This window comes from Aptenodytes patagonicus, chromosome 11 (assembly GCF_965638725.1).
Source record: "Aptenodytes patagonicus chromosome 11, bAptPat1.pri.cur, whole genome shotgun sequence".
Taxonomy (NCBI): domain Eukaryota; kingdom Metazoa; phylum Chordata; class Aves; order Sphenisciformes; family Spheniscidae; genus Aptenodytes; species Aptenodytes patagonicus.
In genome coordinates, this window is record NC_134959.1 from 2,036,702 (window position 1) to 2,049,168 (window position 12,467).

General features: G+C 46.3%; 1 protein-coding gene across 8 annotated transcripts in view; it reads right to left on the reverse strand.

Annotated features, from left to right (window-relative positions):
- The window catches only part of ZC3H18 (zinc finger CCCH-type containing 18), a 49,568-nt gene that overhangs the window by 34,490 nt on the left and 2,611 nt on the right, over positions 1-12,467 (reverse strand). For 7 of the 8 annotated variants that reach the window (XM_076348941.1, XM_076348939.1, XM_076348938.1 and 4 more), the window contains exons 2-3: positions 5,917-6,521; positions 2,461-2,545 (exon numbers count right to left, since the gene is read on the reverse strand). In XM_076348941.1, the coding sequence (XP_076205056.1) occupies positions 2,461-2,545; positions 5,917-6,507 (676 nt within the window). In that variant the 5' untranslated portion in view covers positions 6,508-6,521. Of the gene's footprint in view, positions 1-2,460; positions 2,546-5,916; positions 6,544-12,467 lie in introns of those variants that run through there. The other variant, XM_076348942.1, reaches the window with a different exon arrangement.

The window sequence follows — 12,467 nt, forward strand, 5'->3', positions numbered from 1 at the left end:
CACACCATCAAGCAAATGCAGTAATAAGGCTATGAGCTCTTCAAGTCTTATTAACGACAAACACTTCAAGTCAGGAGCTTTACCTTTTACAGAAAACAATGAATATAACCTGACAACAAAAAGCATCACAGTGCATTCAAAACAAACAGCTTCCTGGTGAGGCACGAAGTACATCAAAGCTTTTCTCTCCAGCCGACTCCACAGGCTGGCCAGCACAAAGCAGGAAAGGAGACATCGCTACGGAGGGCAGCAGACGAATCTGAAGCTGCTCATTAGCTTTAGGTACCACCCTCAAAGAGATGGTAACACTCAGGGGTCTCTAACAGGATACAAAGCTAATGCCCAACTTTATTTTAGCTTGCCTTTGAAACAAAAGCCTTTTTTTTTCCTGGCAATCCACTCAACGTCAGGCAACAGACATTTTGCAGATTTCCCGGCAGACACCTGCATCACAAAGTCACTGTTAATTCAGCGCTAGCTCAGGCATTAGCACAGTGACTTTAGAGGCAATGGAGCATTTAACACTGCTGCGGCCCAAGGAGGAATCCCCAGTCAAGGCTGGCAGGGCAGCATGTCAGAAATTCACACTGCACCTGGGTCCCTGGAAATGCTCCTCATCAGTCCCAGATTAACCACGAGCTGGTGTTCTCTGTCAGAGGCAACGCTGGGCGCTTTTGTACTGTCAAACGTCGCGAGAGCACAAATCCCTTTGCACAGCAGCTCATGGAGCAACACATCCTTTCTCAATGCCTGAGCACCGGGTGTAGGGGCTGCCAGACACCTACGCAAACACTTACTATCCCTACTGAAGTGTCAAGGGGAATGATTACCCTGGCAAGTAAGGGGCCCTGCTACGTATGTCAAGGTGGCTACACATCAAGCTACTTCACTGGAAGGCTTTGCAAGCTAGTCAATTCATGCCACTGGAAAGACGCAGCCACACGAGTGCTCCTCAGACACAGCAAGGACAAAAATCTGAATGTCTTCAAGGTCGCACGTGAGCAGCGCCTGATCTCCCTGGTGGCAATAAAGCCTTTAAGGGGTGAGCAAGAGTGGATGTCAGCGTTACCTGAACCCACGCCAAATCAAAGAAAAACAACTGCGGCAGGAGATCCTGCAGCCTGAACTTTGACTCAGGCAAATATTTCCATGCTGCATAGAGGCGTACGTCACACTGAGGATTCAGGAACAAACAGCTCTCCTTGCCGAGGGACTTCCCTGTTCCACCATCTTCACCAACACGTTCGTGCCTCAGCACAGGCAGAAAATTTGATACCGGAAGACATTCAGGAAGCCAAGTACGCGATATCTGATGGTCACATCTCCGGAAACCCCCTAAGCAGTTCCCTACGTTGCATATGCCAGTGACGCAAGGAATAAGAGACTCCACCCTGTTCTCCACCCTTCTTTTAATTTCAGATTTTCATAAATTGTTTCATGGGAGATTGTAAATAAAACCAAGTAAATGAGCAAACATTAAGTGAGATGAAGCTGAAGGAAGTGGAAGACAGCTATGATCAGTTTAAATACGAAAACTTTTATAAAACCTATTCTCTACGCTAAAAAAAATTGCAGGACAGTCTAAGATAGCTGTTGTGCAGTTGCACAAACTTTGGGGAATGTCCTATCAAGAAGAATTAAAAAAAAGAAATACAATTGCTTAGATTTAAAAGTTTCAAGTCTTAGGTCTCATTCGCAGTAAGAAATACTTTTTATGATTTCCTACCCCCAATTCCTTCCGACTGAGACCGACAATCCCAATGATATTTCAGAAATGTGGTACGTGATACAGCGTGGAGCAATCTTCCGGCCTGAGGAAAAAGCTTCTATTTACATGAGGATTATTTTTCTCCAGCTGACCATTTCCTCTGCCCAGTGGAAGTACTGGCCACCACCACATCTCACCCTGTCAGGTCCAACGTCACCCCTCGAGCATGCCGTCTCGCTGGGGCTTCTGGGTTGCTTGCAAAAACAGCTATACGTGAGCTGCCAACACCTGACACCATTACGCAGGCAACGCAGGAACCTGGTCAACAGATGCATCTGCAGGGGCTGCAGCAGCTCGGGGGATGTCAGCATGATGTCACATCAATATTTCTCAGCAGGAAACAGTATTTCTAGCCCTACTTTTGATTTTAAAATTTCATCAAGTGTCTTTTAATAACTGGGGAAGTGAGATGGATATGGGATTGCAAGAAACAATTACGTTTTGGCAAGGCATGAGCTTGATAAGAAACAACGAGTATTTGCCATTTTTGTTTTCCACAGAACAACCTCTAAGCAACAGCTGATTGTTTGTTACATCAGCCCAAGCAGTTTTATTCCATGCTGTTTTAAAAACACTAGCAAGTTTTCCTTTATTTGCTTCTACTGGGCTCACCATACTTAGGGCAAAGCAATTTTTGCATATTGGCTCTATGTAAATTCAGCATCTGGCCACCAAGCCGTGCATGTCATTACCTTTCATGAAGAATCGGCAGGTGGGACGTGGCCTCACTTTTCTGTCGCTGGGGTCTTTAACTTCTCCTTCTTCTAAGTCATCATCCTGGAACAGACAGACAAGCTGACATTTCACGTGGTGCATTTTCTGCAGCGACTTGACATTTCACAATATGGTCAAATATCAGTCACTGAAAACACACCCTGGAGCAAAACACAAGAGAAAAGCAATATAAAGTTACAATAAATACCCATGGGCGTCCAATGCACTGCTACAAACAGGAAGACGCATCAACTTCAGTGCTTCAAAGGTGACTGCAAAACCCTTCAGGCGTTATGGACACCTTGGTGCCACAGCACAGACCAAGGTTTCAAGCTGCTCCATTTTACCCGATATACGCTTAAAGGCTCAAAATCAACGGTACAGTGGATTAAGCTCTTATACCTCAGCTGAACGGGGCTGGCTGTGCACTTTTAGCTGGTAGTACGTGCAAGGCAGTTAGAGGCAACTTCACACTCTTTTGAGGCAAACGAGCTAAATCGCGTTACCTTTCCTTCCCGCAGGCTAACAGCGTGTGCACCGACAGCTACCGCGGCTCCGCTGGTGCGGGCAATACCACTACCCTTCAGAGCCTTTAAACTGGACTGTCCCCTGCTCAGCACTCGTGTCATCCCTATTTAGCTCAAGCCAATTCCTTCTGTTCATTGATTTAAAATACACCGTGGTATTCCTGCATTAATGCAATAACCCAGTACAGACATCACACACCTATACATCAAGTTCTGAAGGATGGCTGCAATTACAATAACTAATTATAAAATGCTTCCCCACAATGCTGAGCGACAATCTCGCACACAAGCTTTTCAGGAAAAAAAAAGTCACACGTATTTCTTCCAGTCCTCTCTGGCAACAACTTGACACCTTCCCTTCTACTCCTCAGCTCCACACAGGAGTTGTGAATCAGCTCTAACAAAACTCTACGTTATCCCCAGGCACAGCAACCCCAGGAAGAAATTCTGGGAGACGGAGGTTGCTTCAAAGATCCAAGAACCACAAGGGACGAGCGTGAAATAACAGTCATGAAACACCTCCAGAAGAAAGTTGTTGAAACTTTAAAGTACCAGCCTTTGCCTTTGCTCTCCAGGGAAAAAAAAGCCTTCACTGGCTTCATTAGGCTGCATCCGAAAAGTCAAAAGGAGCTAAAAGGAGGTGGCGATGCAGAAGGCAAAGGCATACACGACCAGAGAGTTGTCAGAGGTATCTGGCAAGGAAGTCAGTTATTTATCCTAAAAGGCACCCTGGCCTTCCCTCGGCCTGCCTCCATTTCACCGCCACAGAAGTTGTCAGCGTATGAAACACATCTGAAGAGGGAGCATCTGGTGGAGGCCTTCCCTTTGCGTGGCAATCGCAGCAACCCTGTGGCAGCAACAGCGGTTGTCTACATGGAAAAGATTAAGAAAGTTACGTACTTTGATCAATTTAGCAGCTGGAAAGGAGGAAAACCATCACTCGGCTGTAGATAAACAAAGGATGTGCAGAGATGGGTTAACAGCCCATTCCTCTGAGGGCAATACAAGGAGAGCTCTCCTGAACAAGAGCGGATTTTAAAGACTACACATATATTCAAATTAAAATTTGCATTAATATCCCCCCCCCCCCCCCAGACAGAACTCTGAAAGCAGAATAAAATGCAGAGATTTAACAGTTTCCTCCAAAGCTGGGGATGGCATTCAACAACGCGTGAATGGTATAACCAGCTCAACTCTGCTTCTTTCAAAAGAACTGTGTGAAGTCTTTGCAAATGCTGTACTTGAACAAAAGGGAAAGTATTTATTTCTGTGAGGTCTCCTTGGAATCAGGCAGCTGGGAACCCTGTTATGAGTTAATGTATGAAAACCAGAGTACAGATTCATCTTGTGCTTTGTAAGGAGAGCGCTCTCAAGAATGCCTTAGACACTAAAGGAAAGCATTCATATTTTAATCAAGAAGCAGGCATGGAGTCAGGACTCCAGGATTTTTTTTTTTTTTCCTCCTGCCTGAACTCTCCCACAACACACCAAATTCCTTGTAACTGAATCAGAAATACATGGGAAATACGTGTTTAACAAAAATCACCTGCCAAAATGGGCGTGAAGAAGAAAAAAATAACATCACCTTTTTTTAAGCAACAGAACTTGTCAAAGCACCATTAGAGTGAAAAATACACAATATACCACTCTTCAATAAAAAGGGAGGAGGGTCTCTCCAGCAAGGCCCCGCGAGCTTCCCGAGCATGCGGCCAGGTCAGCTACACAGCAATGGGGACGGGAAGGCAACAGCATCTCCCAAGTCTGAACCCTCCCTTCCTTGGCTGAGAAGCCCCACCAGTGACCCCATCCGCAGTCCACTGGTCCCTTGCCTGGTCACCAGGATATTCTCGCAACACTGCCCCAACCTAGTCTAGTTGTGCAGGAGCACTTTTGGCATGGACAGCCAGGAGCAGAGCCAGCCAGGTCCTCTGGATGGGCGCCTTCTCTTTGCAGGACTTTGCACTCCCACTATTTGGATTCAAGTAAGGTGTCTACCAGACCAGGAACTCACAGAAGTAGAAACCCTCCTGGGGGTTCCTGGTCTGGTGGCCACCTTACTTGAATCCAAATAGTGGGAGTGCAAAGTCCTGTCATCTTTTGCCTGGAAGAGGGAAACTGGTATTAAGCTGTATTAAATACAACTGCTGTACTGCAGTGCTTCCTACCTAAACACAAACATGCATAAAAAGTGCTATTTGCCCTAATCTCCAAAACAATTAAAACCAGTTTTCGATTTTTCTAAATAGCTGCGTTTGTTCTCCGCTGTGAAACAGTAGCTACTGGGACTGCACATCCCTGAACACATCACCCAAACCATGCGCAGGGGCTGCCTGGTTAGGCACTTTCCAGAAAGCTCAGCACCCCGCGTTTCTCTTCCACGCGCCCAGATGCTGCTAGAGCCCAACAAAACAGCTCAGGGCCACGGGCTGCCCGCACACGCCTGATGCCTCAAGCACACGGCAGCCACTCTACAGCACCAGCCTCTCAACCTAAACTGATGAGACAGCTTATGAACGCCTAATCCATGGCTAAGTAATTTGCCGTCAGCATCATTCAAAAGTCCTCTGAGAGCTGAGGCAGAATAGTTTCTTAAAGCACTGGAGCCCTGCCATATTCAACGGGAACAAAGCTTATTTGTGACGGCTCTGACCATATTCGGCACAAAGTTCTTCTACAGTACGTGGCACTAGACATCCTGGCCACCGAGTTTAGGACTCGGTACACAGTATGCTCTCACCTCCAAAGAAAAAGTGTGTTACTCGCACACTGGGGAGGGACACAGCTAACACAGATACTCGCGTCAAGGAAGAAAGAAGGCTTGGCAGTCTAACAGCCAAACGGTTCTGAAACACAAGGATAGGTCTCTCCCTGTAGGACTTTGCCCACCTCGGACCAGCTCCTACTTACATCAATTTCTCCATCATCAATTTCTCCATCATCCTCTTCTTTCTTCTTCTCCTTGAGGGGATCCTGACTGTCCTTTTCATCATCACTTTTGCTGCTGGATTTTTTCTCATCTTCATGGGCATCATCTCCTTTCTCCTCTTCCTCATCATCCTCACCAGCAGCTTTCTCACCATCCTCCTCTGCAGCAGGAGCACTTGGCTCCTCAGGAACTTCCTCATCATAGTCCAACTCATGCTCATCTAGTTCACGGGTGACAGAGGACGCTTCATCACCAAGGTCATTTGTCCGGTCTTCCTCCTCTCCTTTGCGAGGCGGAGGGCTCTTCAGCTCCCCGCTTTGCTCGTTGTTGTCCGACTCCTGAGACTTGGTTTCGCTTAAGCGGTCCTCTTCATCCGAGTGGTTCTCCTCTTCACCATGACTCAGTCCCCTGGCTGCATCCTCCTCCTCCTCTCCCAGGACGCTGCCTTGCCCACCCTCTCCATCAAGTTCCCGGTCTGAACCACTCTCCTTCAGGACTTCGTCATCGGAAAGCTGCTGGTCCTCTTCGTCAGGAGAGCAGGGGTTTCGCTCAGGGCTGTCGGAAACGTCCATCAGTACCCAATAGTCTGCAGGGGGTAGAAAACAACACTCATTATGGGGAAACAAGCTGGGAGATCAAGAAAGGCTCACCTTGCAGAATTTGTACTCTCGTGTTTTCCCTCCTAAAGAAGAAAAGGTTGCTTGAATTCATGAACAGGGTTTGTCATAGTACCTTCAAGAAGAAAATACAGAGTTTAAACTGCATAAAGAACTGACTCCAGTGTTGTCCCAGACTAGATAAGAGTGTGCTACTCTTCACATACAACGATGGAGCTCGAGGTTGGAATTTCACCTACAAGCTCTAATAGGTGAGGCTGCACAAGCATTCCCACCAGATCGCTGTCAGAAATCCCAAGGTAGCCTCCTCACCCCAGGCACAATCAGCAGTGGCATTTCTTCTGTGAACAAGCGAGTGAGCTTCAGAACATAGGGCCAGGTTTTCAGGTGTGTTTTGTAACTATAAGCACATGGCACCGCGAATGGCACAGGCTCCTGAAGAGGCACAGGAGCACAACTTACAGTGGTTCTGGAAAAACAGCCTATATATTTACAGTACTTGTTACACTGCATCCAGAATAGATATTCATAGATATCCATGAAAACTCTTGGATTTTTAATCAGGTTTAATTTAGACAGTGCACGTATTGCCATCTAATCTCCACCCGCTTTATACAGTAAAGATTCAAAATTCCTTCAAAGAAGCAGATCAACTTCATAGCTGTCTGCATCACGCACTTCTGCTAGAAGCTCAGTATGAACGTGTGCTTGGTATGAGTAAGTTAAGAACTAGATGTCTGCTTAGAATAAGCATAATAAATGCAACAGAAAGGGACAAGATGTAAAGCAGGAAAAAACCCCAACCCATACATCTATTTATTTTACTCCAGAAAACAAAAAAAACATGAATTATAGCAGAACTGTCTGACCCAAGGAACTGGTTGAGCTGTCTCTTACTAGGAAGATTACTGTTTCACGTCTAGACAAAAGCTCTTGGTGATTAAAAACTCCTACCCTTCGGCTGCGGTCTCTTGCTGCAGCATGTCCTTAGCCCTATAAACAATGATGGCAACTCCTTCCTCGCCCCCCTCAACAATAACCAACAGTGCTTCAGCTGCCTCAGAAGAACCCAGGCTGAGAAAGGTGTCTTGGCGGGTTTTCCGGCACCGAGGCAGCCAATGCTCAGAGAGATCAAAGCACCCACTGTAGTTCTCTGGTTGTACCAGTGGAACAGTTCAACAGAGGCACTGGCTCTTCTCAAGGTGGCACCTTTCCAGAGGACTAAATTCACCGTTTGAGTATACGCCACCTCCTCCTCCTCCAGACCCAAAGGTTTGTACAGGAACAAGCTTGGGCGCCCATCAGACAGAAATGAAAAGCTAAAGACAAACCCAAGGCTTACAGAAGCACATTTAGGGCTAAAGAAAAGCCACGGGGTTACAAACCAACAGGATTCCTTCACCTTAATATGTATCGTGTTTTACTTCAGCTGTTCCTGGCTACAACCTCCCCACAAGCACATTTACTGCTGGTGTAACAAAAACATGGCATAAATTACCAGATTTTTATGTGCTATTTTTAAGACCTTTGGCGCAGAAATGCTACAAAAACAAGACTCTGGTAGCTCCTTTAAACACATCCAGCAATCCTTCCTGAAATAAAAGTTACTACCACTAGGCAGCTCTGCACTACTTAACCTTTTCCTGATCCACCCCGTCACTTTCCTCTGCTACGCTCTTCCGACTGGTTCTGCATAGTAAAGGTTATTATTTACTAAAGGTTCTTATTTACCATCAAAGAGCAAGAACAGACAGGCAGAAGGCACACCAAGCCACAGCATCCAAACAGACTGCCACGCGCTGTAAACGCGACCAAAGCAAATCCAAGCCTTCTCAGCATCCGAAACCCAAAACATTTTGGTAACGACAGAATTGGGGATCTCAGTCCCGAAATACGGCAGGGAGGTAAGCGCGGGGAACGTGCAGCATCTCTTCTGCGCGTTAAGAGCCCATGCCTGGAAATCGGGAAGGCGTTACAACTTTGTTACCCATGCTACTCGTCTGCTTCCTCATCAACTTTCCAGGACCAGGGTTGTTGTATTTATGTCTTGTATGCTGCCAGACTACTGTCATCACTGAGATAGCATCTCTCGCCTTCGCTGTAGTGAAGACATTATTAGCTGGTATTTGCAGCAAACTCTCAAGATGAAAGTCACACTCAAGAAAACGCTGCTCGTCGTACTACGGGAGGTCTGCAAAGAAGGAGCTAAGAACATTTCTCAAAAACGAAAAGGAAAAAGTGCTCCCAGAAGCAGTACAAGCCTATACGTTAGTACCCAGCGACTTCGCTCTACTTCATGTCTTCAAAGCCCTGCACAAACATCAGCTAATCGCTAAATGCGGGGATGATCTAAATATTCAACAGGGCCCCGAGCAGCAGAAGAGTCACATTTTGAGCTTCCTTACCGGCTACTCTTGTTTCTCCGCACATTTGAAGAAGCTGGCTCTTGCTCACAACCAAAGTCGTGATCTTACTGAAAAGTTAAAAGCCAAACTAAAAGACAGCAATTGCCTCCTGATGATAGTGGCTCTGGGCAGTTAAATAGGGTGTAATCTGAAACAAATTATATTCTTACAGAGTATATAAAGGTTGACGCTGAGTTCGTAAATGCTTGCACAGATTGTTACTGGCTTTAAGAGCAATTTTATGGCAGCAGTTTTAATCGCCTAAGTGCCTGAGAAGTTACGCTTTGCGCGCACGTAGAACAACTTAGCGTATTACACCCGAAAGGTCAGCCTGAAGAGGCCAGCAGAAATGTAAAAGCTGTCAAGTGCAGATGTATTCAGGAAATTTGTTTTCTGATTTCTTGCAAATAAGCAGCACCAAAGAAAAAGCGCTGAAGCGAACTAGATGCCTTTCTGCATTCGACATCGAGACCTTCAGAGGGGTGGGGGAAAACAAATACGAATTCATTCTCACCGCCAGCTAAGGCGATTAGTAGAAAACATTCACCTCCACTGGCAGCTATTGAAGTTATTATACAAATCCACTGCATCCGTCAGTTACAATAATTTCCTATTACTTTCCATCGGCAGAAATTATAAGAAACACGATGAATGACAGCCAAATTGAAAAGGGTTCACAAAAGCCAGGCAGCCCGTTTTTGGTGCCTATTTCCCTGGATTCAAGTAACAGCAAGTTCCCCTTCGGCAAGAGGCCTTATGTCCTCCCTGGTGCCTCTGTCTGCGCGGGCAGCGATGCAATGCACAGAAGGCACTTATAGTTCCTCCACCACCTCTTACGCAGAGCTATTTCGGTGAGAGCCACGGTTCAGCCGGTCTCCGAGGGCTGTTGCTCCAAGTTCACCAGTAGGCAAGAAAAGATACCCCAAAACCAATGAACCAGATTTTTGCTTCAATCTTAATGTGCAACAGCATGGAAATGCCCCAAAGCGAACCCATGACACGCAAGGGTAAAATCAGAAGCAGGAAAAGAATAGGGAGATGGAAATTAAAAGAAAACTGTCAGACTAATGATGGAACAGGACTAGATAGCATTTCTGCTGTATGACGGCAAGATTCTGCTCTAGCAGCCATCCAAAAGTTAGGCTAGCCTCTCACCCGCTCACTGCCACAGCGACTCCTCCTGCAACGGGGGAGATCAAGACGATAACGTGTCCTCCAGCCACTCCTTGGCCCTGTGCAGCCCCAAGGCTCTGAGCCCAGGAGGAGAGTGAGGGAAGGCGGCGGTGCATCCCAGTAACAAGCTTTCGGGCAACGTCAACGTCGCAGAAGCACGGTCCGAGATGGGAGAACGCCTTATCTCTGAGCTAGTCGGTATTACTTGTAGTCACTCGTTTGTAGAAAAAAAGAAATAATTGAATTTTATGAAAGGCAAAAGTACCAAAGTAAGAATTTTGTGAAGTGCTAGAGCACTTGTTAGAGTCACTCAAACTTCCTCGCAAGCTCCAATGGATTTATTCTTTGCATGGTAGCAAGTTTAACTCCAGTTTAAAGTGCATGCCCCAAGCGCTGTCTCAGAATAATCTGCAAATCACAGTTTATCCCAAATCTCTGGAATCCTGCAAGGTTGTTTTTTTTGAGGTGTTTTTTTTGGGGGGGGGTTGTTTGGGTTTTTTAATTTGTGGTTTTTTGCTTTCCACTCTCCTTTAGTTACACGCACAAGTGAATACCAGAAAAATCTAAGAAAAATGACTACACGGAAGTATTTCAAATTGAGCAATACTGACATAAGTGGTAGAGCAGAAATCCACAGGTTTCATCCCTCATCATAAGCTTGGAATTTCTGTGCCTTAAAACCAAGCCAGTTTCCTACTGTCTTCAAAACCAGTTATAAAAGCAAAAAATTAACTTCTAACCTACAGATAAGATTGTTTGACTCTTAGCTTAGGATGATGGGGCAAGAACCAGGTATATAATACTTCTCAGTTAGCAGTGTTTTATCTTCAGAGGTATCTTTAAAATTACAGGCAGTTCAGGCAAAGCCGACTTTGGTCAAAGCTGCACAACCCCTTCTATGACAAAACTGACTTCATTTGCTCAAAGCATGTCAAATTTTCATTTTCTGCATGTCTGAAGCAGACTAGTTCAGAACAGGTCGCCAAGTCTTTCAGACGAGGTTTACAAAACCCTCACTTTGCCAGGCTAAACAAGTTGGTACAGCCTTTCCATCGAGAGGCTTTGGAGCAAACGCTCCGAAGCGGGGTGCGCTTGCAGCCAAAATTGTCTTTTACTGCCTCTAGAATCACTCGTGCGTGCCTCATCGAGTCGAAAGCCCCTTAAAAGCAGCTCACACGTTCTCAGTAGAGAAACTGAGGATTTGACAGCTAAACTTTCCAGCCGTCCCACCTGAAGTAAGCATGTGCCATCCTCCCAGGCGTGAGCCAGGTGGCACTTGCCGTCCCCACAGATAACGCTCAGGTTGAGCAAGATTTTCGCTCCAGGTGTTCCTCCTGGATTCTCATGCCTCCAGCCAGTCCCTGTTGGCTTGCAGTGCCCCTGCCAGCGCTGGGAGGCAGCAGCATTAGAGACAGCCTACCAAAAATATAAAGTGAAGAAAGCACCTAAACAAGAGGCCTGGGGTTTTTTTGACCTTGTTTTCAGTAGCCGTACCTTTGCATCGTGCTCAGCAGCCCAAGCGGAACCCCGCTGCACTCAGCTACAACCGAGAACACCTGGCAGTTTTTGCAAACCTATGTTTGGCCCTTTCGGTCACGGGCTGTCCAGAAACGACGGAAAGTGCTCTGAAGAGACATACCTAGCATCATCTAGGAGCAGGATGAAAAAGGCTAGACCAGCCTGGTGTCGTAGGGGACATTCAGCTGCAATGACCTGCAGCTTTCTTTGGCACAAACCCGCCTTCTCTCCCTGCAGCCCCTCGCCTCACTCCCTGTACGCGCACAGGCTGCTGGAAGAGGCACAGGCAGCACCCTCGCTCAGCGCCCAGCCCTGACTTGCCTCCAAGGCAGCCGGTTCACACACAGAATCAGGTCTGGTGGAAGAGAGCAGCTTTTACTTACACAATACATACACAACAGGAGGCAATGCTGAAGTTTCACAGACTGAGCTCTGGAATTTTTCAAATTAGGGAATGAAGCATTAACTACGCCTTAACTTTGTCAGTGTTTCACGGCCTGCATATGGTGGAATAGAGATGCTCCTCCTAAGCTAGGCATTCACGTGGCCGTCCTCACCTGCAAGGACTTGGGTGCAGTAATGAAGGGGCTTGTCTTGTTCTCTGTTCCCATTTAAGTCTCACAGCCTTACTGGAAAACATTTAAAATTACACAGATTCCCCCCCACCCCTCTCACAGAGGTAAAAAGGCACTGTACATTGAGAAGGTGTTAGGGAAATTAAAATTCATCTGCTTCAGCCACATTATATTTTTTCCAAAGCTTAAAGATATCGAAGACTTTTTCTAACTTAAAATACAGCATTGAGATTAAGAAGCCTTG